Source organism: Mchenga conophoros, linkage group LG2, assembly GCF_057382185.1.
Source record: "Mchenga conophoros isolate Kocher_MC1m ecotype Shallow Benthic linkage group LG2, M_conophoros_male_GT1.1, whole genome shotgun sequence".
Taxonomy (NCBI): Eukaryota; Metazoa; Chordata; class Actinopteri; order Cichliformes; family Cichlidae; genus Mchenga; species Mchenga conophoros.
In genome coordinates this window covers 36,136,762-36,162,293 of record NC_140527.1, presented here as the reverse complement: position 1 = coordinate 36,162,293, position 25,532 = coordinate 36,136,762, and the positions used below count along the sequence as shown (strand labels likewise).

Sequence of the window (25,532 nt, the reverse complement as noted above, 5' to 3'; positions counted from 1 at the left end):
CACAAGACACAAAAATATTCTCATAGGCTTTTAGACATTTGTAATTTTCTGTTTCACAACACAAAGCCCCCCCCCCCCCCCCTTTTCTTTTTAAACAAAAGCCAGCCACAGTGGACAATGAACAAGACGAGGCATTCATCACAGCAGTTGGTATGAGGAAGATAAATTCATCTTCTGACCTTTACTTGTCATCCTCCTGTTAGTGTGTTTTTACTTTTTTTCCCTGTTAATAAGTCTCCTACTTCAGATGCAAACCTGTGCAAAAGGGCCTTCATGCTATGAAAACCCTGAGATTAAGTAAACAGTGTGGTCTCCTGGTCGATGTTTGGGACACTCCACTTGGCACGTTTCCCCTCACACCTGGCTCAGGCGGCCCTCTCAACAGCGGCCTTTGTGTGTCGCTGCATATCTCGGCACGCTACATTATTTCGTGTACCGACCTTTGTGGGGCCCTCAGTGTATGGGACACCAGGAGTCACCCTAAATACCTTACAGAACGAGAAGTTTGAACTGAAGAGAAAAAGGCAAAAGTTTGTTCTCTGACATGCCACCTCACTTTCTCTGAAAAAACACACATATTAGCTATTCCAGACTTTGTTCAGCGATGCACCTTTATATTAGATTACTTAGGCCGCCTCCATCATATCGTCAACAATAGCCATCTCCCGCTCTCCAAGCTGGCTGGTGAGGTCAGGAGGTTGTGAACCCTGAGTGTCCAGCAGCTCCACCGGCTCCTCCGCCCCAACCACCATGGTGGCTGACGTAGAGTACGAGTGTGCCGGCTTCCCTCGACTCCCCTGCTCTCCACGCCTTTTTTTATGGCAGCAGACGCAGTGCAGGCAGTCGTGGACGTTGTACTTGAAGAGGCGTCTGAAAGGGTGGAAAAACTGGTAGAAGAGCAGCATGAAGAGCACAGCCAGGCTGTAGCAGACCAGCAGCTGGACCACCAACAGCGGGGCGCACACATACTCATAAAAGTCTGACTTGAAGAAGTACCAGAGCGTGATGAGGAGGAAGTTCTCAATAAAGCGCCCACAGTAGTACATGGCCAGGCGGCCCCATTGCTGCCTTTTCTCGATGAGCTCTTGATGGGTGAGGTCAAGCTGCACCGCCGACCAGCAGAAGATGTTTATGCAGGCGTACAGCAACGTGAACATGCACAGCACCACCACAGTGTCCAGCTTAGAAAAGTTGTTCTCCACATTCTCAGTTAGAGAGCCTTTCCTGGCCCAGAACTCAACCCAGGGGAGGAAGAAGAAGAAAAGAAGGTTAACCATGCCGACAAGGATCGTCCAATGAGTGAGTGCCGTGCTGAAGAGGACCAGCGCCGTGACCCGGGTAGCAATCTCCAAGCCTCTCCAGACAATCATGCACAGGTAAGCACAGGGGCGCAGCTGTAATTTGTAGTCATCGAATCTGATCTGGATGGCCAGAACGCTGCACACGAGGGCCCCGTAGGTGATGGAGATCAGGGTGATGACCATCAGCACCACTGGAAACACAGACACAAGTGACCTGTTAGACTTCTCAAAAATCACAAGAAACTATAAACTGTTACAAAGTAGGTTTATTAACAGTTTGGGCACAGAGAACATGATTTATTCACTTAAAAGGATCAGAATTTAACAGACGTACAGCAGGGTCTGACACCGCATCAAAATTTCATGTCAACCTGGAAATTCTCAGGAAGTTCATTGACACGAAAATAAGAAATATACTGCAGAGTCTGCAGTGCAATAACTAGAGCATTGCAAAGAGGGAAGCATCAGGTGTTAGAACTAAGTGAAGGTGTCAGAGATCGATCGGTTATTGCAAGGAAAGAGGGGCTCAGCATTAATCTAGTCTTTGTAGGAGCTGAATTTGTTGGCTCCAAATCGAAAGTGTTCACACCATCACTGAAAAAAAAAAAAAAGCACAAGAGCGCCTTCATCAGAAAAACATCTCAACAAAGAAAAACTTCAATCAGTAAAAGTTCATTGGAGAAATGCTCTCTGATACTGCTCTCTGAGACGAGCAGCATCAAGATGGGAAACCAAATCTAATGGTCAGCTGAGACAAAGCAGCATTTCATTGTGAATGATGGAGAAAAGTTCATGCTGCTGATAAAATGTGAGATTTGTTGAAGTAGCAGAAAAAGAACCGGAGAATGGTGGTGAAACATGATGGGGTAAAGCCTTCACTGGATTTAGGGAGATCAACACCAGTCTTTCAAGCAGACATCCATTCATCAGAGACCTGCTTCATTCTCTCGAATGCATTTTTTGGGGAAAGGATTCCCACTGAAGCAGGATAATGAGCACAAAACTTTGAAGGACTACTTGAAATCACTGTTAAGTCACTTGACTTGAACTCCCTCAGAATATTTATGGGACACTAAGAGTGAAAAAGGCAACTTTTCCAGAAATATCCAGATGGATTATCAGGTTTTCCAGAAATGTGTCAAGTCCAAGAAACAACTAAGAAGCACTTATATATTCTGAAGGTCACGATGTAGCTTGCAATTCTGCCAATTCAACAAGATGATATTAGCATTTGAGTTAAAAACAAACAAACTGTTCTTTAACTGCACCAGCAGCATGGCAGGAGGGGAGGAGAAGTTGGGCTGTTGGCCTGGGTATCATTCTCTTCCACTCTGAACAATCTCAACTACTTTTAGATGGACAGAGGGGAAAAAAGTCTTTCCTCTAGTGCCATCATCAGGTCAAAATTTCAAGTTGTCCTAAAAGCAGTGCAAAGACTGACGTGTTAACAAGCTAAACAGTGAGAATGTGCTTTCTTACATGCTCCGTAGACCTTCTGTGTTGTCTGTCTGTGGCTTATTTACTGCTCTTGCACATAATATACCTCCTACTTCCAGAACATCATGAAAAAAATGTTTTAATTGCAAAACACAGGTTGAATTTTAGTTATTTTTAGTTTGTTAATTTTAGCCACAGGACATCTATACTTTGCCACACATACCTAAAAATAATGTTTAATAAAACAAAATTAAATTTTATTATTTTTTTTAGTCACTATTCTTTGGTAAAGGGCAAAATAATATAATCATGTCCAGATGTTTTGGCAGAGGCAGATGAGAAACTGGGACTACTGTGGACGGCTGCACAAGTTAAGGACGTCCACAACAGTCCCAATTTCTCGTGTGGCCCCTCAGGAGCAATGTGGTGACAATCTGAACACTTTCCAACATGATAGTGATGTCTAAAGGGCTCAGAGATGATCAATTAACATTCTGAATTAATGACTAGTAACCTCCCCACATCTTCATCTGCTTAAGAATCCATGGTCGTTTCTTAAAAAGCAAGTGGAAAGGCAGACGCCTACAAATTGATCAGCTCTCAGTCCTGATAAAACTTGAATCGGAATCAATTAGAATTTAGCACAGAAGCTTAAATCCACCATGCAAAAGAGAACTGCATAAATTGTAAAGAAGGACCAACATTGACTCTTTGCATAAATGTAGAAGTCTACAAACCTATGACTTGCTTATGAATGTTCTTCACTTTATTATAAAATCATGTAAAAATAAAAATGGAAACGGCAAAGTGTCAAAAAAGAAGAAACGAGCACAGACAACAGACTGCACACCTCCAGCTTCTCAGCAGCTTTACATTTGCCGTTTTTACGCTTAAGCAGTGTGCAGAAAAAAATCTAGATCTCAATTATTCACAGAAAACAAACAACAACATTTATGCCTGAAAACATGCCTGAAGCTGTAAATAAAAAAAAACCCAGAACACCAGTTTGCTTTGGGTCCCAGGAGTTCTTTAAAAACTATTACACCACATCTGCTTGTAAGCACAGATGTCACCAAGCTTAAAGTTAGAGCATCCGTTTTATATTAGCATATTTTCAATTGTGTAAAATTAGAAAGTAAAAAAAGTTTAAATATACATTGTTAAGAATACATGCCCCAAAGCAACAAAAGTCAGTACACGTTTGAACTATTGCGGTTTAAATCTTGTTTTTTTCCGCCCCCTCCACACTTCTCATCTCTACCTTTTACTTTTTAATGCAAACCCCGTCCTGCTTGGCGTGGAAGTGTAGTTCTTTAACACCGATTTCTATTATTTATCAGGCAATGTTGTTTCCAGTTTGTGTTTTTCTGTCATTTTAGTTTGAAAAACCCAAAATGTTTTCTAAACTTAAGCCAGACAACGCGTCCGGGTCAAAGTTTGACTTGACAATTTTTTCAAGGTGCTTTGGATCACTGTCATGCCTGATCCTTCTCCTTCTGCCAGATTTGTTTTAAAAATGGCAGCAATCCTGTGAGCCAGCATTTTTACACATTCACAGACATTTACGGCGCCATCCATGAATATCATTAACGTAACATCTTTTGCACTTTAACGGCTCCTTACCGTCCAACACCCACCTCTGTGGGTTGACAGCCGACACGATAAGCTAAAATCTGAGCCTAACAAATCCATCTTAACCTCATCTGACAAAAGAACGCACTCTCAATATTCTGCAGACATCAGTTCAGATTATTTTGCGAAGTTTTCCCATAATAGTTTGTGTCAAAATGCAAGCAACGGGCATTTTGTGCATAAAAGGTCGACTCTTTGTGGTTTCTTTCACCACGTCTGAGCTGTCACAGAAACTCAGATTTACACAGAGCTTTTGCTTTTTTGAAATCTCAGAGACAGACTGCACCACTCTCAAGATTCATCCAAGTATTTCCAGAAACACAGCCAACGTGTATCAGATTACTCATGCCATGACTGGTTCTATGCGGTTTGATTCATTTATCCATTTATTTTTAGCTGCTAAACAAACTTCCTGCATGTTTCTCTCTCTTTATGAAGTCGTACAACAACTTTTTTTCAAACTCTGCTGGCATCCTCCTCCGCAGGGTGTCTGCACAGGCGTCTTCCTCAAGGAGCTCAGTTACAACACACACTGAATTACAAAGTCTTGGCTGGCTTGGGAAAACCTTGCCATACTCGACAACTTATCTACAGATATTGTAATTACTAAAGGTGATACAACTGTTAACAATGTGACATTTAAATAACATTTTATAGCTCTGCTGTAAATCTCCCAGTATTTGTGGACTGCATTTACATAAACTAACACTGGCAGTTTCTTTGATACACTATCAAATCAAAGTGATGACTCATAGTTATAAAGAGCTGCCAACCTGAATGATTTTCATCATTTTAATATTATTAAGATTTTCTTTTAAAGATACCCTCATACTGGAATAATCATCTGAAACCCCCCCGTGATTCTTACTTCTTGTAGGGAGGATGTATTTCTCCTGGATGGTGGCGTACAGCTGGAGCGTCAGCTGCGGCGTGGAGCCCAGAAAAGCCTGGATGACCGCGGTGCGTTTGAAGGCATTCCTGTGCGTGGCCAGGATGCGCTCCGTTTGGCCAATTTCCCACTCCATCTCTGTCCCCGTTCCCTTCTTCAGCTTGATCTTTCTGGAGATGGTGACATAAGGCTCTTCCTTTTTACCTGCCTTAAAATAGATCACCAGAGCCTCAAAACACCTGAGGAAGAGAGAGAGGCGTGTGTGAGAGTGAGCGAAGTAATGTTTTCACACCAACAGAGGGCAGTGCGATGTTGGGTTTAACTTAGAGGACGCCACGCTGGTATGTTGTGATGTCTGTGTTGTGGAATCAGCACATGAGAGTGTGAGCGCTGAAGGGCAGCAGAGGATCCAAATCAGACGTGTGAGAGGAAAGAAGGGAAAGGATTGGGGCTCATGTGTCGGGAATTTGTTTTTAAAGGTTGGGACATTACGGCACTGACACAACACTGCTCTTATGCATGTCACAGAAGAATGAGCAAGCCTTTGTTTGCAAATCACAGCTATAAATGCACACAGCACTGAGAGTCCAGCAGGGGGCACTCAGCAGGAGGACTACCCTGCTCCACAAGGCCTCAGGGTGTGGTTCCCTTAAGGTTTGCAAGGTAAATGCTCTCAGTGTTTGGTCACAGAGGGGGGAAAAAGCAGTATTCATAAAGAGGGGAAAACAGGTTTTGCACTGAAAAGGATTTCTGTGGAAAATGTATAGCTGCTTGCTTCAAATAAAGCCTCTGAATGCTCAACAAACGTCATGAAAAGGAAAAATAAACTGAATGTGGACTTAGGTGATATAGCCAAAGTGCAAGTATGCCAACACTGTAATAATATTCATTTGAAATAACCAGGAACGGACAGCGCTGTACATCTGTATTCAAAACACAGCCCTCTGAGTATTCCCACCGGAGCACTAAATCTCACATCACTCTATTGGAATGCCTTTTCCGACACTGTTGCTTCAGCTGCTTTTTTCTAGGAAAGCTGTAGTGTTTATGTGATCCACTGTTCAATGCCTGAACTGTGTTTGACCCACACTTAGATGGCAAGTAGGAAAAAAGATCGCATAGTCACTCAGCCTCACACAAGCACACGCATACTTTATTCTTTATGCTGGCAGTCACAGGAAAGCCACTTGACTTTCATGTACAGGATTTGCCACAGCGTTACGGAGAAGACACAATCTGATATCATTTCCTGGAACTCTGGCAGTACAGTAGACTCGGGATGCAAAATGATGGCACTGAACCTGAGCCAGTCTCCACTTAGGAGTCTGTAAAACGACCAAGAGGCAGGCTGAATTTCACTTAGAGAAAGGAAAAAAAACAACAACAGCATGACATACAAATGAACCTGCAAAGAGGATCAATACCCCGACTTCAACAGAAGCATCTTATAGATTTATAGAAGGAAACATTGGTTGCTGCTCTGTATTTGCAGTCTAAACATGCAATCTGTCCCCTCAGTGTACAAATACAGCAGCACTGCGGGCCACATACCCCACGAAAGAAGAGGAACTGCCTTTAAAAAACACAAGGTTGAGCAACTCAAGAAATGCTGACATTCCTGACTATATAGGGAAGAAGAGCATTCAGGAAGTTCTTTCAGTAAGTCTTTAGCAACATCCTCCTGTTTTGGTCACTTGGGATTATGCCATCAGCTTCAGTGGCAAAGCCTCCTCAGACTGTTAAGGTTGAGACACATAAGACGCTCAGCATGTTTCAACTAGTCCTGGTTGACAAAAAAGCAATTATGTGTTGTGTATCCCTGGTTTGGTTTCATACACTTAAAGAGACAAGTCAAGACAAGTTTCTCATTAGATAACGTCTTTGTTTTACGTTGACTGTCAGAGTATTTTCAGATGCATGCACCAGTAATACAAGGCTCTGAAAAAAATGGACCATCTATACAGTTATCTGTGAACATCAAGGGTTGAGATTCCTCTCTTGACAGCAGATATGGTATGTCTGACGGTGTGGCCACGAGATCAGCAATTACGCCATCCCTAAGTCACACAGGAAGCCTCCCATCTGAGCCAAGAAGCACCAGAGGTGATTTATTCACAGCAGCGCGGTCCATAATGATGCAGAACAGGATGAGCTGTACTGCAGAAACAATCATGGTGTCTGTTTTCCGGCCTCACTGCTGCACTACCGGCAGGCATCAGATACACAATGGATGATAACTGAAAAGCATTAGACATGCAGTCAGCAGAAAACTGCTTCAAAGGCCATTTTGAATCACTGGCATGAGCAAAGCTTTTTTAGGTGGAGGTGAGATGTGTGCTGGATAGACAGCAACTTATACAGCTGACAGACCCAGCTGTTTTTTGTTAAGGTCGGCAGCAGGACCATCCTTGATATTTTCTCCTTTTAATCAGTCACTCTAAGCTCCTTTAAAACACAATCTGAAACTGTTAACATGATCAGGACCCATTTATTAAAGCGCCAAATGTGAAATTATCTATGCCTATTAATTAGAAGGTCCCAATCATGGTTTTTCCCCCTTTTATGTTTTATGCGTACAGTCTACTATAACTTTTGTGCATAACTCACAGTTCTAATATCCTTTAGATGTAATACTTTAAACCGGATTGTTATTTAAAACAATGTCTTCTTCTGATTGGTTCCTTTCATAATCCAGCTACAGGGGTGTTTGAAGTTATTTAGCTGTGACGTGGAAGCAACAACAAACACTTCCTGGCCACTTTGCTAGGTACACCTGTTCAACTGCTTTAAAAATGCAAATGCAAATGCAAAAACACACAAGGCAGCAGCTCAGTGCATTTAGGAATGTAGATATGACCAGGATGACCTGCTGAAGTTCAAACCAAGCATCAGAATGTGAAAGAAAGGTGATTTAAGTGACTTTGAATGTGGCATGGTTGTTGGTGCCAGGCAGGCTGGTCTGAGTATCTCGGAAACTGCTGATCTACTGGAATTTTCCCCAAACAAACATCTCTAGGGTTTACAGAGGATTGTCTGAAGAAGAGAAAATATGCAGTAAGCATCAGTTCTCTCGCCAAAAAGCCTTTGCTGATTCCAGACAACAGGGGACAATGGCGAGACTGCTTTAAGCTAACAGGAAGGCAGCAGTAACTCAAATTCAACAAAAGGAATGCAGAAGAACATCTCTGAACATGAATCAGATAGGCTACAGCAGCAGAAGACCACACTGGGTGCCGCTTCTGCCAGCTAAGAACCGAAAGTTGAGGCTAGCGTTCACACAGGCTTAACAAAAATCAGACAAGAGAAGATTAGAAAAAGTCTGTCTGGTCCGACCAGTCTGATCATGTCTGCAGCGCCTTTTCAGATGGCAGGGTCAGAATTTGGTGTTAACAACATGAAAGCATCAATCCATCCGACCTTGTGTTATAGTTCAGGCTTCTGCTGCTGCTGGTGGTGATGCAATGGTGTGGGGGATAATGTTTTGGCAGACTTTGGGACTCTTAGTGCCAACTGAGCATCAAGCAAACCAACAGCCTGACTCTGTACTAGTGCTGACCACAGCTACTCCGTTCTGGACACAGTGTGCCCGTCTTCTGATAGCAGCCTCCATAATGGAGGCTTCTCTATCGTCCAGCTCACTCAAGAGAATCAATAAGTCATTAATTAAGATTGTTTTGTCAGGTTACTAAAGCTTGAGTTCATCACCAAGACTCAAAAACACCACATTTGGAGACACATAGTGTGTTGACTGTTTGTCTTAAAGACAGTGTAAAGTTTTTTGTGCAACTTGTAAAAAGTACAGTACTTGAGTAAATGTAGTTAAATTTTTACCAATGTTAAGTTGTGCTTCCTGCTGCTAACATCTCCCAATATCATTCTGTATTACTCTTTCGTGTGGCTTTATCTCTTATATATGTTAATAATTAGATACTAGTGGCTGGATGCCAGATACTGTGGCCTTACTTCATTTACAGTAAGAACCACTGCTCTATTTTGCAATCCAGCATGCAAGTAGATACTCTTTATATGTCGCTGCTACATTGTTATGATTTGCGATGCAATTTTCACTTACTAAAACTGGTAAAACAGGAACAACGTGAGTCTTGAATTCTTTTACCATATTTGAACACTACACTACATAATATAAGCTTAGATCAATAGTGTTGTCTCAGCACTTGAGATTTCCTGACTTTTGATTGGCATTACAAAGCATTGCCTGTGACTGTCATTTATTTATAATTTAATCACAATCTGTTTTTAAATATGTAAATTATGCTCAAATATATTTAAACTGGGATTTTTTTAGGCTTTGCTGAAAGCTGAGCCATAAATTAAGGCAACTTTTAGCCGTGCCTCCTTCTGCAAACTGTTCTTTCCAGGGCACCTAATCTGCAACAGAAGACAAAAGGGTACACGCCCTATAGTTTCACTGTAAATGCACGTCATTACGTCTGAGCACTCCAGAGACAAATCAAAGTTCAGGGAGAGAAACAGGGACGGAAGCATAGGTTTGAAGTTCATGCATGTTTCCTTTCATACATGGTACGCCTCCACCTGTGTTTTCTTACATCAGTCAACATGTGCCAAACAGGTATCTCAGCTCAGATCAACGGACATGGAAGTGCAAGCTGAGCATATTTAAACAGAACTCCTCCCTCTAAAAACGAACTAGCTTTATCAAAGCTAGCATACACTCATTGTTGCTTGACTGAAATGTATGCACTGGTGTTATTTTTTCCTAGATGTGCTCATTTGTCTCACCTACAAGAATAGAATAAAGCATGCGTTATTTCAAGAAACCTTTGCAGCAACATCCAAAACCCCTTTCCTCTTTCTCTTGCCTGACTGGTCTGCAGCACAGAGACCTTTGGATGCCATTAACATAAGATGAGGTCATACTATCGAGTGGCATCAAGTCATAAGTGTGAAACATGTGCTACAAAGGCATGAGCAAGTGTTGTGCAGTCATTTGACAGAGTGACCACAACCGTCGAGCGGTTGGCCATCAGGGAGACTTTCATTTAAAAAAGGCGACGGATATCATCGGACAAGCTGTTTGTTCTGAAGTCTATTACTAGTCAACACACTGAAGGATGTGGGAGGTTGTGATGTTCACTCATCTAGCCTCTTCGTCACAATGGACGCGCTTTCCATCTGGAGTGTGATTCGGTTACCAAACCTGCAAATCTTTATTCAGTGCAAAAACACTGGTTCAACCATAGTGCTGCAAGAGTGAACAGCAAGGGACTGACATCAGTGGATGTGGATATATTTAAGCGTGGCCAAATTAGAGTTCATTACAGCTTTGCAGAGTCAAAGATGACTTCCTGTCGTGTTTGATGAAATGTCAAAAAACAGATATTACAAGAAAAAAGGCAGCTTAAACTCATCTGAGAGGGTAGATTATATCTGCCTTACAACCACAGGAGATTATGAGCTATCAAAAATGACTGATAGTCCTATGCAGTTTTCAGTTTACTGGGTACGCGAGCAAAAGCTAATGAAATTTTCCAACGTTTGCAACTGTTAGACTTGTTAGATTTAATTAAAGTGGCAGTTTGTTTGTAGTTCATGAAGGTACTGAACCCTAACCGGTGTTACTTTTCATTTATATCATGCATCTTAAGTCTTTAAGCAACTTGTCTCCATAGTTTTCTCCTGCTGCAGAGTCATTCCAGCTCTCAGAGGTTGCTGCCAGGCTTTAATGCATTCTGCAGAACTTGTCAATTTGTAGACCATTAACTGTCCTGCACTGTTCATGGAAACTGGAAGTTGCATGCCCACTTAGGACTTAAGGAGAACTAATGAGATTCAACATGCAAGTTTTCTCTGTTAACTGCTTTGTCTCGAACATGTCAGCAATCAGTGAAAAACCGCTCTTGTTTTTTCAGTTTTAAAAGTCGTACGGTGTTTATATACTGCACTGCAGATAAAGAAACATCAAGTCTGTAAAAATCTGTAACATTATTGCTAAAACATATATTTAACTGTCTGTTTATGTGCTACTTGTCACCGTTTCATGCAGTCAGCAGTGGCTGACATCTAGTGAACTTCCCTACAGTGTAAAATCAAAACTGGAATGACTGGAAATTAAACTGGATTCATGGGTACTGGGGATGTTTTCTTCTGCTTTTAAATGCCCCTAAAATGGTAATTTATCACAGACGAACCTTATTATTGTGGGTAAAAAGGTGTAATAACAAAAATGACAAGCAGTAAAGTATCCTGATTTCAAGCGCACACACTGGCCACGTTTCCCAATTACCTGATAACCGGGCCCAGCAGCAGCAGGTGCAGGAAGAGGACCAGAGGACGGTCCCGACCCAGGTCTCTGTTGATGAAAGTTAAGGCTAGCTGAATGAGCACAGCGGGCACCAGCATGAAGACGATGGTGAAGCTCATCCAGATCACATCCTCGGTGTGATGGTACATGCTGCAGAGCACGGCGGCCGTGATGAACTCAGCGCAGTAGAGCACGGTGGCCAGCACGACGCTGAGGGGAGGACGGGCCCGGCTGTGATTGACCACCAACATGACCCCGTTCTCCGCCACAGAGGAGCACTGCTCCACGTCCGAGATCTCCCCGTCCTGCTCCCCCATGGCCACTTCGCACATAGTAATTTTGATGTTTACGCCACTGAAGTCAGAGTGCCACTTTAATAGGAACCTGCCTCCAAAATATTTCCTTTGATGCGCTGTCCCTCCAAACTTTCCTCATTACGTATAACTTGACTATCCGACTGCAGGCATTCACTCATCCCCGACTCCCCCCGGAGGCTTTTGTATTCTGTTTTCCTGTCGTCGTCGTCGTCTTATATTGCGTTTCCGTGTCTCCGCGTTTGGCCAAATGGAAATCACCTCACTGTCCGTTTGTGCAGCGTCAGTGTGCAGGATTGGCAAAGTTCAGCCCAGTCATACACCCTCACAATAACTCCAACCGCCCGACGATCGTCTAAACTCGGCGGTGATCTGAAGCGTTCCGATCGCTCGTACTTGTTCCTGGTTAAACAGAGAGGACTTGGCTCCGGGCTGGAGGTTTTTTGAGTGCCTCCGTGTTGGCGTGTGGCTGTTGTCGGGTCATGTTTTCAGTGTTTCATGCAACAGCTGCGTCAAGTCAGGCCGAAACTCAGAGAGGCACCGGAAATGATGGGTGGCAGCTTTCAAAATAAATAAGACGAGCTCATTGAAGGTAAGATGGGGTTATAGGTAAACTCCCCCAAATATGGGCAATACACGGGTACAAGGAAGACTATTCAACATGCTGAGTGTGTGCACAAATGAGTACACGAGGTGGAAGGAAAGGAAATGAGAAGTGGTGACATATACTCATATTAAAAACAGTGTTGGGGAGTAACGGAATACATGTACCGCCTTACGTATTTAAAATACAAAATATGAGTAACTGTATTCCGTTACAGTTACCGTTTAAAAAGGTGGTATTTAGAATACAGTTACTTTGTTGAAATAAATGGATTACACGGTGGTATTTTCCTGTTTCATATTGTTGCGGGTCAGGACTGTTTGGGTTTTGTTTGACAGTTATGTGCCGTTGTTCCAGGCAGGGCGGCAGCGTTATGGTTGCCGTGGTTACAGGGTGACGCTCTCTCTGCGACTGTGTGTTTCCTGGGTGAGAGAGGCCTTTTTGTTGTTGTTGTTGTTGTTGTTGTTGTTGTTGTGCTAAGCTAATAGGCAGAATGCTACAGGCATAGCCCTAAAGAATGTAGCCTCGTGGGCAGTGTAGTTCGTGTTGCAGGGAGAATGGACTGCGACACGTTATGTGTCTGTGAGTGCGAGGACGAAGAAGAAGGAGAGTGGAAAAGTATGAGCTGTCATCGAGCAGAAACGGGAGCTGGAAGCATGTAAATATAATAATAACCACTGCAGCCAAGAAGAGAGCCTGACGAGCCCAGTTGTAAGTAAGCTATTAAGACTCGACTGTACGCTGTGTTCGTGTTTTCTTCTGAAACAATAAGTTCCGTTGGAGCAGCCTTTCAACGCCTCTCTCTGTCTCTGGCTAGAAAAGTTGACCCAGACAACAAAGTAAAGCTAGTTTTCGGCTACTAGCCCAACTCGAACCGAGTATTAGCCAGAAGTCCTTTACTACGGTTCGGAGCCGCGGACCTTCAGTAATAGTAATAAATCACACAGCAATAGTACATTCACGTAGTTGTAAAAAGCATGAAAATATAGTATGTAATCCAAAGTATTCAGAATACATTACTCTCATTGAGTAACGTAATGGAATACGTTACAAAATACATTTTGGGGCATGTAATCTGTAATCTGTAGTGGAATACATTTTAAAAGTAACCTTCCCAACACTGTTAAAAAATATAGGCTACACACACACAATATGGGAATATTATAAAGATTATTTGTAATTGTTAAAGTGCAGTTTACTCTGTCAATGAAATACAGTATGGTTCACGATTAATCAAACGAGTATGTACCTAATTAGTAGATATCAGAGATAAGAAACTTTTAATGATAGTCAGCCTTTGTTTAAAATATAGCAAAACAAAGGAGATAGAAGTTTTAAAAAGTGTTTAAGGTTTAATTTCAGTGGGCAAACATGTGGCTGGCTGCATAGGAAAACTCCCACTGGCACTAGAGCTACTACAACTGAAGGAGGAGTGCATCAGTGTTCATCTTCAGTAAGTACTAATAATCTGTTAGAAAATGTTATACAAACCCTAACAATCGTTGTGTTTTATTCTCAGACTAACCTCTCCTCTCTCACACACAGAGGTAAAACAGTGAGAAACAGCACTACACTTTTATTGCATAGAGTATACAAATGGAAAAACACTGTGAGGGCGAGAGCACAGAGATCATTTTCACTTCCATTTTTAGTTGCCACATGCAGGCCGGGCTTGGTTCTATTGTAGTAACCTTCAGGCCTGAGAGTGGAGCAGGCACACAAACAGCTGCAGGGAACTCCTAAAACTGCACTCAGTCTCACAGAGATATTTCCCCCCTATGTAACTGTTAGTTAGAAGGGCACTCATTAGTCAATGCGCTCTGCAGTACAAGTGGGAACCATTTGGTTGTTTGCTCATCTATTCACGCAAACAAGGGTTATCACTGTTCAAGGAGCATGAGAAAGCCACAAGCTGGAGTGAACTGCCTGACACCTCCACTCAACCACACATTTAGGTTTCAGTGTGGGGGTTCATTTCAGTTAGTATCTGAGCCTTTTTCTGGGATTTTCACCTTTTCTGATCAATTAGATTAAAAAGCTGGTGGACCAAAAGCTTTTAAATAAGCCCCCACCCTCCTTTTTTATTTTGCTGAACTAGAAAAGAAAAGAAGCTCAGTTTACACCATTGTGGTTATAGCATTGTGCCATAATTTCCTCTTCTCTACAAAAAAAACAAACAAAAAACCAGAGGAAGTTTTTCCAGTTTTTCAACACAGCTCACCCAAACGTGACCTCTTCTCGTCTAATCAGCTGCCCTGTAACTAATCATGCCTGGCATTGCGAAAGGGACCTAACATTACAGAGACTACAGAGATGAGGTCAACAGACTGACTGAGTGGTGTTCAGTTAACAACCTCCAACTGAACACCACGAAAACTAAAGAACTTATCTTGGACTTCAGGAAGGGCAGAGCAGACCCGGCCCCACTTTACATTCACGGGAGCTGTGTGGAGAGGGTACACTCCATGAGGTTTCTGGGCGTGCAGATATCTGATGACCTCTCCTGGACTGCAAATACTACAGCGGTGGTTAAAAAGGCCCAGCAGCGTCTCCACTTTCTGAGAGTGCTCAGGAGGAACAACCTGGAGGAGAGGCTGCTGGTGACATTTTACAGAGCCACCATAGAGAGCATCCTAACGTACGGCATAACAACATGGTATGCAGGGTGCTCAGCTGCAGACACGAAAGTACTGCAGAGGGTCATCAACACAGCCCAGAAGATCACTGGCTGCTCTCTGCCCAGCCTGGAGGTCACTGCAAACTCTCGGTACCTCAGCAGAGCTGGCAATATCATCAAGGACCACTCTCACCCCAGCAACCAACTGTTTGAACTATTACCGTCAGGCCGACGGTACAGGTCACATAAAACCAGGACAAACAGATTCAGGGATAGCTTCTTTCCCAGAGCTATCACCGTAGTAAATAAGCACAAAAACAATTGAACCTATTCCATACCGTCACTGTCATTATATTATGCTGCTATTCATACTGTCATTATATTAATGCTGCTATCCTGTATATATTGTACATACTATTGTTTGAGTACTTACGATTGTTTTTTTTGTACTTTTTATATTTTACATTTATATTTATTATTGAAACTTGCACCAAGGGAGTGGCACTCCAATTTCGTTGTACTCTGTACAATGACAATAAAGGCTATTCTATTCTATTCTATTCTATTACATTACCGTGTTATTGGTCAGTCAGGTCAGGAAAAGGGTGCGCTGGTTGTCTGTTTACAGTTTTTTAACAGTCACCCTGGGTCTGTCCAAATGTGTACATAAGAAAGAGCAATGCAATCCCAAGCATACATTCATTAATACACTGATTACTTTCCAAAATATCTAACAGTTTGCTCGACAGTTTTTCAAACCAGAATGTGAAAAGCAGCCTAATGTAAGCTGAGAAGCAGTAGCAATATTGGAAGTTGGGGGTCTTTGAAACATGATAGCAGTGTGGACAACAGGAGGAGATAGGGGTGTGGTGCTGAACTGCTGCTGTTTATCACTGTGTGTGCGTGTGTGTATGTGTGTGTCAGCTGACGCAGGGCTGTGGTCAGAGCTTTGGATGAGTTTACTCAGCAGAGGGAGGCAGTGGCTGATTGGAAGTCGGTTTAATGACATAATGAGATAAAGCTCTCACAGAAGCCACTGATCCCAGTCTCTGAAAGAAGCCATTACATATTTATTTGCTCACAAATTAAATCATGGCTGCAGAAACCCCACCTCTTTCACTCACCCTTAACTATGTGTGGGTTTTTCGCTGAGCATCGGGCTTTGGGGGAATCTTTAAGGTGACTTGTTTTGAGATTAATTTATAGTATTGAAGGGTTTTACCTGCACTGAGGAATTTTTCATAACTAATTCCGCCAAAGAGTTTTATCTACTAAAGACAAAGAACAAAATTTGGTTGTCATTTACTCATTCACACTTTTGTTTACAAATGGTCAGAAACAGCAAGAAAATATATCGATTTGATTAAAACAAGACAACACAGACTAACAGCCTTTAATATACTCGGAGTGATTGTGCTTGTGTGGATTCTGAGCCAATGCTGAGCCAGGAAAAACTCTGGATTTAGATTGTATGGTGCACAGCAGTCACAGGCAACAATAATAGATCCGGTGTCTATGACGCCATCTAGCGGATGATGTTACACACAAACTGTATCGGGCGGCTTAATTAGGGTATTAATACCATTATGTAATATATTCAGATGATGCTTTCCTAATGTTAGAATGAATGGCTGTTACATAAATAAATATGTAAACAAACTTGACTTTTCTTTTTTTTAAAAAGAAAAAAAAACATAAATAAAATAACACGTTATTTATTTCCTCCTAATTATTCACACTCAATACATTTTTTTATCTTTATCTGTTTGCTGTTGTTGTGCTCTTTGAGAAATGGAATAAATTAAGACAAAAAGATCTCAAAAGTCACAAGTAATATCCCAGCCGACATGGTAAAAAGTCACCCTAAAAATAAAAGAAAGAAAATGAAAAACAAAATCATATGCACAATATTATGCACACAGATATGCATAAAGGAGCATACATCCGCTAATAATTGTTGCATTTTTTATTATCCAGCCTCATCTACAGTTCCCTTTTAATTCCCTAGAATATTTTCCCATGTATTCCTTTTATAAATAGAATCATGGTCACTATAATTTGGCTTTAAAAAGTAGAAAAAATCCCTCTTTAATGTCAAAGTAAAAAGAAAGACTTCTACATTAATTTCACTTAAAATAACATTTATCATGTAAAGTAACTGGCTGCAGAAATATTCACCCCTTTCCAGTATAGCCATATTTTTCCACAATAGAAGCATTAACCTCACACGTGTGAACGCCAGTTTTGCTCTATTTTTGCATGGGGATCAGGTGTGAACAACTCTTTTTGATTTGATTGAAAACATTCATCTTGTTGTTTTTAAACCATTTCTGCATAGCTGTGTAGCTTTTGCTGAATAAAAGCTAATGATTCTTAGTTCCCTCGGAGACTCAATCAGACGGTCCTCCAGGATTTCCCTCTACTTTTACAAGCCTTTGAATGCCTGCTGCTGCCACCGCCCTGTTTCACAGTGGAGATGGTGTGCATGGCTTGATGTGCACCAAAACATAGCATCTAGTCTGAAGGCTAAACAACCTTCTTCCAGTCAACAGCGGAGTCTCCCACATGCCCTTGGATGAATGCGAGATTTGGGTCTTTCTTTGCAACGAAGAGATTTTTCTACCTTTTTTTTAAGCACTAGCAAATAATTTTCTAGGCACTTCTGACTGGTCATAGGTGCCCTGTCTTGGTGGCCTCCCTCACCACTCTTCTTCTTGCACAGTCACTCAGTTTTAGGAGGATGACCTGCTCTAGGCTGACTTACACATGTGCCGCTTTACATTTCCATTACCTGAGCTCCAGGGAATGTTCAGTGACTTGGATTTTTTTTGTACCCATTCCTTGAATTATACTTTTCAATAACTTTTTCTTTGAGTTGCTTTAGGTCTTCTTTTATGTTCATGGTGTAACTGTAGCCAGAAATATTGATTAACCAGTGACTGGACCTTCCAGACATGGGTGCCTTTGTACTAAAATCACTTGAGACACATTCACTGCACTTAGGTGATATCCATTTCACAAATTGTGCAGTTGCTGCAACCATCTGGCTGGACCGCTTTTGAATTAGATCGGTCACTTTAAAAGAGGGGAAATATTTATGCAGTAACTTATTTTACATGATATATTTTTATTTCATTGTATAAATCTGTTTTTACTTTCACATTAAAGAGAATTTTTTTCTTGTAAGTTCTTGTCATAAAAGCTAAAAGATATCAAAGGAGAGCCAAAAAAGGAGAAAACATCCAAATGGCATTTTATGTTTTCCTGATAAACCTTCAGTCCTAGGGTTCCCAAGGATGTTATTTTTACAAGACCCAAGCAATAAAAACATTGCTGCCTATAAAGCACCCTCTCCTAGTGCACTTGCACCCCCAATAGCTGCCTATCCCACTAGGACACCCCCAGGCATCCTCTGTCCAAGCACTGATGGGTCTGATCTGCTCTCAAGCCACAAGGAGGCACAACACAATATTAGGTGGCTGTAATCTTTCTGTTTTAATTGTAAATTCAGTGTGACACTAAACGGCCCTCATAGTGTCATTATCTCACTGAGAGACTGAGATTGTGCAGCCTAAATCCATCTCTGCTACCACTTTCTGTCTTGACCAAGAAAAGGAGATCACAGCACGCCACAGATCACACCACTCGACAAATTTAGTTTTCCGGGGGTGGATATAAGCGCCTTCATTTGGTCGAGTTCCAGAAGGACCACGCCATCCAATGGGATTAGAAGTTGGTTCAGAGAACTCTGGGATTGGTTGAAAAGCCAATACAACATTTTCCAGATTGCACCTCCCACATGGGGTGACCAAAGGCTTAGTGTGAGCCTGATTAGTTCTGTAGCCGATGGGTACAAGATGTCAGTGAAGACGAGCACCCAAACAAATGCATGGACATAGACATACTTCTGTGAGTATTCATTGAGCAGAAGGCTAAATCTTTCAAATTTGCAACTTTTATATGTAGTGGTGTCAGCTAATAGCTCCTGCTGAATTTAAAATGCTTTTCTGTGAGTTATAGAGTCACTGCATTTTACCAGGCATGTGACACTGTTGGTGTTTGTATGAAAAATGATTTTTTTCAGGGCAGTTTTTCCCATGTAGAAAAAATATCAGTCATAACTGCTGCTTTGTTTTAGTGGGGAATCCAAATTGATTAACCGTTCTTTTATGGTAGATTAAAAGTTTTCATAAAAAGTTGTTTTTTTTTAATCTTTTGTTCTGATTATTTGGGATTTTTATCAAATTAGATAAAACTGTTTCTTATTTTCCATTGTTAGTAGTCCAGTTTCTTCTTTATTTATGCCTCTTAAAATGATAAAACTTAACTGATGTTTTGTATTTTATAAACAATTTAATGTTATGTTTTGTGCGCTACATGGGTGTGATGCCTAAAATGTACTGAAGTCATTGAAATTAATACATGCAACATGCACATTTAGTACCCTGGATTGGTGATTCCCTTGTGTTTCAAAACTACTCATGACTAACTAATCTGGTTTAAATGTCTAAAACAATGAGATATGAAAACCAGTCCTCTTTACACCATAGCAGAAACAGGGGCGGCCTCTTCTACAGCCAGTACAAACATGGGGCAGCTTGTTAACAACACTGTAAAAGCAGGCCATTCTAAACTGGCTTTAGCAGATTACAGGACCTGAACAGATGCACTTGACAAAGGAAGATCTGCTTGTGTGTGTGTTTTTAGCACATGCCCTACCTCAGATGCACCTGCTGTGTGTTTATTGGGAAGTTTCAGGATGACTGGATGACTGCTCATGCATCCAATGACATGTTAGAGAGCTTCTATGAGGCAAACACACATTCAGTGGCATAAAGACAATATCAAGAGAAGTTACTGAGAAACATCATGCAATACTTGCTTGTAATGGCCTATCTCAGTGGTACTTGGAGAGGCTTGAGCCCATATGTTAGATATGTTAGCAATTAAGAAAGTATTTGTGAAGAGTGTGGCTGTTGAGAAATCAAATCAAATCAAATCACTTTTATTGTCACATCACATGTGCAGGTACATTGGTACAGCACATGCGAGTGAAATTCTTGTGTGCGAGCCCCACAAGCAACAGAGATGTGCAAACACAACAACACAAACGAGCAAAATACAAGAATGGCCAACCTGAAACTAATAAATATATGTACAATATATAATAGTGTATGCATTTCTGGATGTGTATACTAAATATTTTCCTACGTGTGTGTGTGTGTGTGTGTGTGTGTGTGTGTGTGTGTGTATACACATTTTTACAAATTAAATAGTAAAAAAAAATAAAAATAAAAAAATAAAAAATAATAATAATAATAAAATATATAGAATATACAGAGTTGAATATGTGCAAAACAAGTGGCATTTATATACAGTGTGGAGTGCATAATGTTGAAGTTCCAGTAGTGAAGCTGAGGTGTCTATGACGTGTTCAGCAGTCTGATGGCCTGATGGAAGAAGCTGTCTCTCAGTCTGCTGGTACGGGACCGGATGCTGCAGAACCTCCTTCCTGATGGAAGCAGTCTGAACAGTTTATGGCTGGGGTGACTGGAGTCCTTGATGATCCTCCCCGCTTTCCTCAGGCAGCGCTTCCTGTAGATGTCTTGGAGGGAGGGAAGCTCACCTCCAATTATCCGTTCAGAGCACCGCACTACTCGCTGGAGAGCTTTGCAGTTGTAGGCGGTGCTGTTGCCATACCAGGTGGTGATGCATCCAGTGAGGATGCTCTCAATGGCACAGTGATAGAAGGTCCTGAGGATGCGGGGGCTCATGCCGAATCTTTCTTGATGTAGTTCTGATAGATCATCGGTTCCAGAAGGAAAAGAAAAAAAAAGCTTTCAAAATTAGATTAGCTATTATGGTGGACTAACTGGTGTTAGTGGTGGGATTCTCAGAACTGTGATGCCCAGGAGGCTAAATGAGAGGACGACATGGATAAGTTGCATCATAATGGACATTTTAGTTGGAGTAGAGAGCATGGTGTTTCATGTTTTCAATTATGACTTGGTTTACGGTTGTTTACCTGTTAATGAGGGGGCTGTTATATGTCTTCACATCAAATTTAGGAAATTTTATCTGCTTCAGTGGACAGAAGAGTTTATGTTAAAGACAAATGTGCCTGCAGTCTTGCTTTTTGCAACTATCATGCATAGACATGAACTGTTTAAAGTAGTGCATTCTTTCCTTCTCATGAAGGGCCATATAAAATTCCAATGAGGGCTTCTACTGGCCCGGAAGCCGCGCCCTGGATAACCCTGGGCAGTGAATGCACTGTCGCGAGTGACCATCTGTAAACGTCTCCTAAGTCCACAGGAGACAGACACAAAGCATCTTTGCGATGGATCTGGCCTCGTTCCCAAGTGACTCAACCTTCCAGCCTTATCTGCGTATGTGTGTGTGAGTCACACTGAGATTTACCATCTGTCTGCAGGTACCAGTTCCAGAAAAGATGGTGGCCACTGTGCACACCTTGCTCACCTCAAGTAAACATGTTCAACCTGATGAGCAACTGCTGCAACTGGGTCTCCAAAATACAGGAGCCAATCAGGTACAGATATTACACTTTCGCAATCTTCCTGCTGAACTTACTAAAAATAAAACGCTTCCTCTCTCAATCACTCGAGGAGATTATTTTTAGACATTCTTGTAGCATCAGCTCATTGATTGTTCCTAAAATCCACAGAAGTCATCTTAAGCTAATATCAATATGCATTCGTCTGCAGGAAAGTGACCATTCTTGTGGTTGGTCTTGACAAAGCGGGAAAAACATCCTCCATCAGAGGCATGCTAAGAGGTATGCATGTGGCTTTACCAAGGGTTCAACCTCAAGTGTTTATTTCAGAAATACAACAAGTAACCACCTGTGTTTCCCCCCTTCAGTCGCCAATGTTGTCGAATCAGGATCCACACATGGCTGCATTAGACATGAGCTGAGGGTGGAGAATTACCTGGTCACACTCTTGGATGTTGGAGGATCAGCAGAGTCCCGTGGCACCTGGAGGGAGCTCTATGGAGAGGCTCATGGCATCATCTTTGTTGTGGACTCTGGTGACAGGCAGAGGATAAAGGAAGTCAGGGAGGTTCTTTCGGACCTGTTGAAGCAGCCGAGGGTAGCAGGAAAACCTCTACTAGTGTAATTACACTCTGTTTTATATGTCTGAATTTTACATCAGATCTCAAATCATGTGCAAACAATGCCCCCTGGTGGCTCACATGTAAAAATACAGAACAAAATATTAATTGTGACACTTCTCTTTTGCTTTCAGATTGGCCAACAAACAGGATAAAATGAATGCTTTGCTGGGTAGTGAATTGATTGAGATATTGTCTTTAGAGAAGTTGGTCAACCAGAGCCGCTCTCTGTGCCATATTGTAAGTAATATTTCAAAATGATCTAATCAGGCTTAAATCTTATTTAATAAAATATAGACAGCGCTGCATTAAAGGGGGACTCCTTAGATGTGCAAAGAAACTGAGCTTTCTTTCTGTTTCCACTCAGGAGCCTTGTTCAGCCTTAATGGACCTGCGGCGCTGGTCAGACAGAAAGACTCTGCGAGGTCTTCGCTGGTTGCTGCGAGCTGTTTGTCTGGATTATCCAGAGCTGTGTGCTCGTGTAGCTCAGGACAGCAAAAGGCCTCTGGAGCCAAGAGAGAGGGAGAGGAATGGAAAAGCAGAGAAAGTGCAAAGAAAAACCAAGGTCGAACGGTAAGAAAGGCCTTCAGAGCTCAAATATTGCAGATAAAGGCATTAATGTTTTAACATGAATTTGTTATTACCTCAGAATAAGATCCAGCAAGTCAGATCTGCGCAAGGTTCATCGGCCCAAAGACAAGGAGAAAAAACCCAAGAGCGAAGGAAAGCTGCAACCCATTCGGAATATGCTGCAAAAGGTCAGAAAAATGTCTTGCATTCTTTATAAAACCTTATAAAATGTAATGCGATCAGCAGCTAGGCCATAAATTCTTCATAGAATAATGATGGTACCATCGCAAATAATGATGGTGATTCTCAAAGAAACACACTAAAACTTGTATAAGCAAAAACTCCTAAATCCTAAATTTGTTTCTGTGGCATATCTGTTGTATTGGGTTGTATTAAACCGCACATGTAGATGCTGTCTGTCTTCATGTGTTTGCTCTACTATGATTTTATCTGTTGCATTAAATGTTCTGTTTTAAATTCATTTCAATAGGGCTACGATTAATGATTAATCTGCCAATTCTATTGATGATAAGTCTAAATGTCGGGATGCACAATTCGTTTAATAGTCTGCATTTTCAGAAATACAGAAAAATGCCCACCTCAGCTTTGGAGAACAAATTCTCCCATTCTCTTCTTTTGAATTTTCATTTTGGTGATGTGGCAGGTGTATAAACTGCACTTTGCTTTAAATTAAATCTATTTCCAGGACACTTCGCTGAAAAAGAAGCTAAAGACAAAGAAGAAGAAGAAGACAGTTAAGGTGAAGGAAGGTGAAAAAGATGAGGGACCGCCGAACGAAGAGGAAGAGGACGGTGATGCCAATGAAGGAGAGCAAGATAACTCTGGTCACAGAGACAAAGCCAGCAGTGCTCTGATCCCTCCAAAAAAGGACAAACTTAAACGCAAAACAAAGGTGAAAGAAGAGACGCTGGATGTGCCAGAATCACCAGAGAATGACGAGAAACCACTGAAAGGTTCCCAAAAGCAGTGATTGGATTACACTCAGTTTTAGTGGTTAGCTGTTTAAGAATCTCAAATCTACTTTTTTGTCTTCTGTCTAGTTAAAGGAGAAAAGAAGAAGAAGAAGAGAGTTGTGAAAGTGAAAAGAAAAAACAAGATCAACACAGAGGAGATGCCAGCAGCTTATTCGCAGCCCGTGGACCTTTCTGCAACCTTTGGTGAGCCTCATCCACTTCTTCCACCCAACAATAAAACACACTAACCACACTTTGGACTCTGACAGCATGAAATCGCAGTTTTAATATTATAAGTTCAACCTGTCTCCTGACAGATCTTTACCGGAAAGCAATACTAGCTCTGAAAGAGCGTCAGGATCAGGGACAGTGAGAGTGAATCGTGCGTGTGTCCTGCCACCTGAGTGTGAGGATGTGGGTCCACAGCAGACGTACACAACACATTGCATCCCTTCACACACACTACTATTTCTGTATCTCTTTCCATATTGTAGACTTTCAACCTGATTCCTGAACCTTTGGAGGGAATTTGCAGACTCCGAAGTGTAGTGAAGGGCAGGTCTGAAGAGTTGTGCTTTGATAAAATAATATCACATTGTAAAAATAAAATGTGTTAAATATAAACTTGTGTACACGGCCAATACATCTAAGAGGATTTTGTTTATATACATTTTTGCAGTTTTGAATGAAAAGAAAACTGGATTTTTAAACTGTTTGTTTGTTTTGTTTTTTGTAATTATTGTTTAAACATTTTCCCATAATAAACAGTGTACTGGGGAACGTTCTGCATATTGTTGAGTGGATCACTTGCATAATACACTAGTATATATTATATAATAAACATTTGTTAATACATTTGCATAATTTCAGGAAACTGGCTCGTGCTGGGCAGCGGCTGCACAATCCTCCTCTGTTTTCTCCCACAGTCCAGAAACATTCACGTGATGTTAACTGGTGTGAAGATAAGGTGGTTGAACGGCTTAAATGTAGTATAAGGTGCTGAATCTGTACTTTTAGGTGTCGTTTGATAATTAGTCATGCATTTTTCCACCTTTCTTCCATCTGGAGAAACTGTTTACCAGATTGCTCGACAGATTTGAGACTTAGCTCTGCAGTTTCTGGCTTTGGCAGAATGATTTGTGAGTTTCATCCATATCAGCTGCACTTCAATAGCTTTCAGCAAAACCTACTAAAGGAACAAAAGATGTAGATAATTGTGATTTGTTCGGTGGTCCTGATCATCAGTTATGATGAAGCTTGTGGTTTCTTCATTTCTTACTGATAAATTTTGGACCTTTTCATATTAAACTGGTGAAAGTGCTGTCCTAAAATATGTCACAGCATTATTACTGCAAGGAGAAAAGTATAATAAATCCAATCAAATATGATGAAATAAGCTGAACAGCTCTCATAGAAATATGGGTGTTCGCTTAAGGAGTGGTTGAATGGTAAATTAAATACATTATAGACTCACATTTTACATTAAACAGATATTTCTTTTGTCTTTTATAAAAACCTGCTCAATTTGTAAGAGAAACTAGTGACTATATAAAAGGGATATTTAGGGAAGCTTTTCTTTTTAGGATCCTAAAATACCACCTGGTGCTCTGATCATCAAATGCCAAAGTCTGGCGACATTAGCAACATATGCTTTATTTTTCATTTAATTGTAACTCAATCTTTAAAATCTACAAAAATCCTATTTCTAAAGCTGTGCAGACAAAAGAAAATTGCCAATTAACGCAGGAGGAAATGGCTGCAAAATAAGTGAAAGAGC

The 25,532-nt window shown here is 41.3% G+C and overlaps 2 protein-coding genes across 4 annotated transcripts; one reads left to right on the top strand and one right to left on the bottom strand.

The window, feature by feature from the left end:
• Window positions 1–82: 82 nt before the first annotated feature.
• xkrx (XK related X-linked) lies at window positions 83–12,428 on the bottom strand. The gene is made up of 3 exons (XM_085244105.1): window positions 11,525–12,428; window positions 5,239–5,498; window positions 83–1,492 (listed from the first exon to the last, which is right to left on the bottom strand). The coding sequence occupies exons 1-3, from the start codon at window positions 11,872–11,874 to the stop codon at window positions 627–629; spliced, it is 1,476 nt and encodes a 491-aa protein (XP_085100231.1). The 5' UTR covers window positions 11,875–12,428; the 3' UTR covers window positions 83–626.
• arl13a (ADP-ribosylation factor-like 13A) lies at window positions 12,138–24,540 on the top strand. 3 transcript variants are annotated; one of them, XM_085244135.1, is made up of 10 exons: window positions 12,138–12,448; window positions 21,511–21,627; window positions 21,803–21,873; window positions 21,960–22,212; window positions 22,346–22,451; window positions 22,579–22,784; window positions 22,861–22,969; window positions 23,488–23,755; window positions 23,843–23,959; window positions 24,073–24,540. In XM_085244135.1, the coding sequence occupies exons 2-10, from the start codon at window positions 21,569–21,571 to the stop codon at window positions 24,126–24,128; spliced, it is 1,245 nt and encodes a 414-aa protein (XP_085100261.1). In that variant the 5' UTR covers window positions 12,138–12,448; window positions 21,511–21,568; the 3' UTR covers window positions 24,129–24,540. The 3 variants fall into 3 exon arrangements, with proteins under 3 accessions (XP_085100261.1, XP_085100251.1, XP_085100240.1); XM_085244125.1 differs by lacking the exon at window positions 12,138–12,448 and adding an exon at window positions 12,602–13,913; XM_085244114.1 differs by lacking the exon at window positions 12,138–12,448 and adding an exon at window positions 18,806–18,986.
• The last annotated feature ends 992 nt before the right edge of the window (window positions 24,541–25,532 follow it).

What these genes read in the sequence shown, in the direction of transcription:
- xkrx (XM_085244105.1), bottom strand. Translation starts at nt 11,874, where the DNA reads ATGTGCGAAGTGGCCATGGGGGAGCAGGACGGGGAGATCTCGGACGTG. An exon ending in CTGCTGGGCCCGGTTATCAG is followed by an intron (nt 5,499 to 11,524) that starts GTAATTGGGAAA and finishes TCTCTTCCTCAG; the next exon opens with GTGTTTTGAGGCTCTGGTGA. An exon ending in ATACATCCTCCCTACAAGAA is followed by an intron (nt 1,493 to 5,238) that starts GTAAGAATCACG and finishes CTGTGTTTCCAG; the next exon opens with TGGTGCTGATGGTCATCACC.
- arl13a (XM_085244114.1), top strand. Translation starts at nt 18,967, where the DNA reads ATGGACATAGACATACTTCT. An exon ending in GCAGGAAAACCTCTACTAGT is followed by an intron (nt 22,213 to 22,345) that starts GTAATTACACTC and finishes TTTTGCTTTCAG; the next exon opens with ATTGGCCAACAAACAGGATA. An exon ending in TGACGAGAAACCACTGAAAG is followed by an intron (nt 23,756 to 23,842) that starts GTTCCCAAAAGC and finishes TCTTCTGTCTAG; the next exon opens with TTAAAGGAGAAAAGAAGAAG.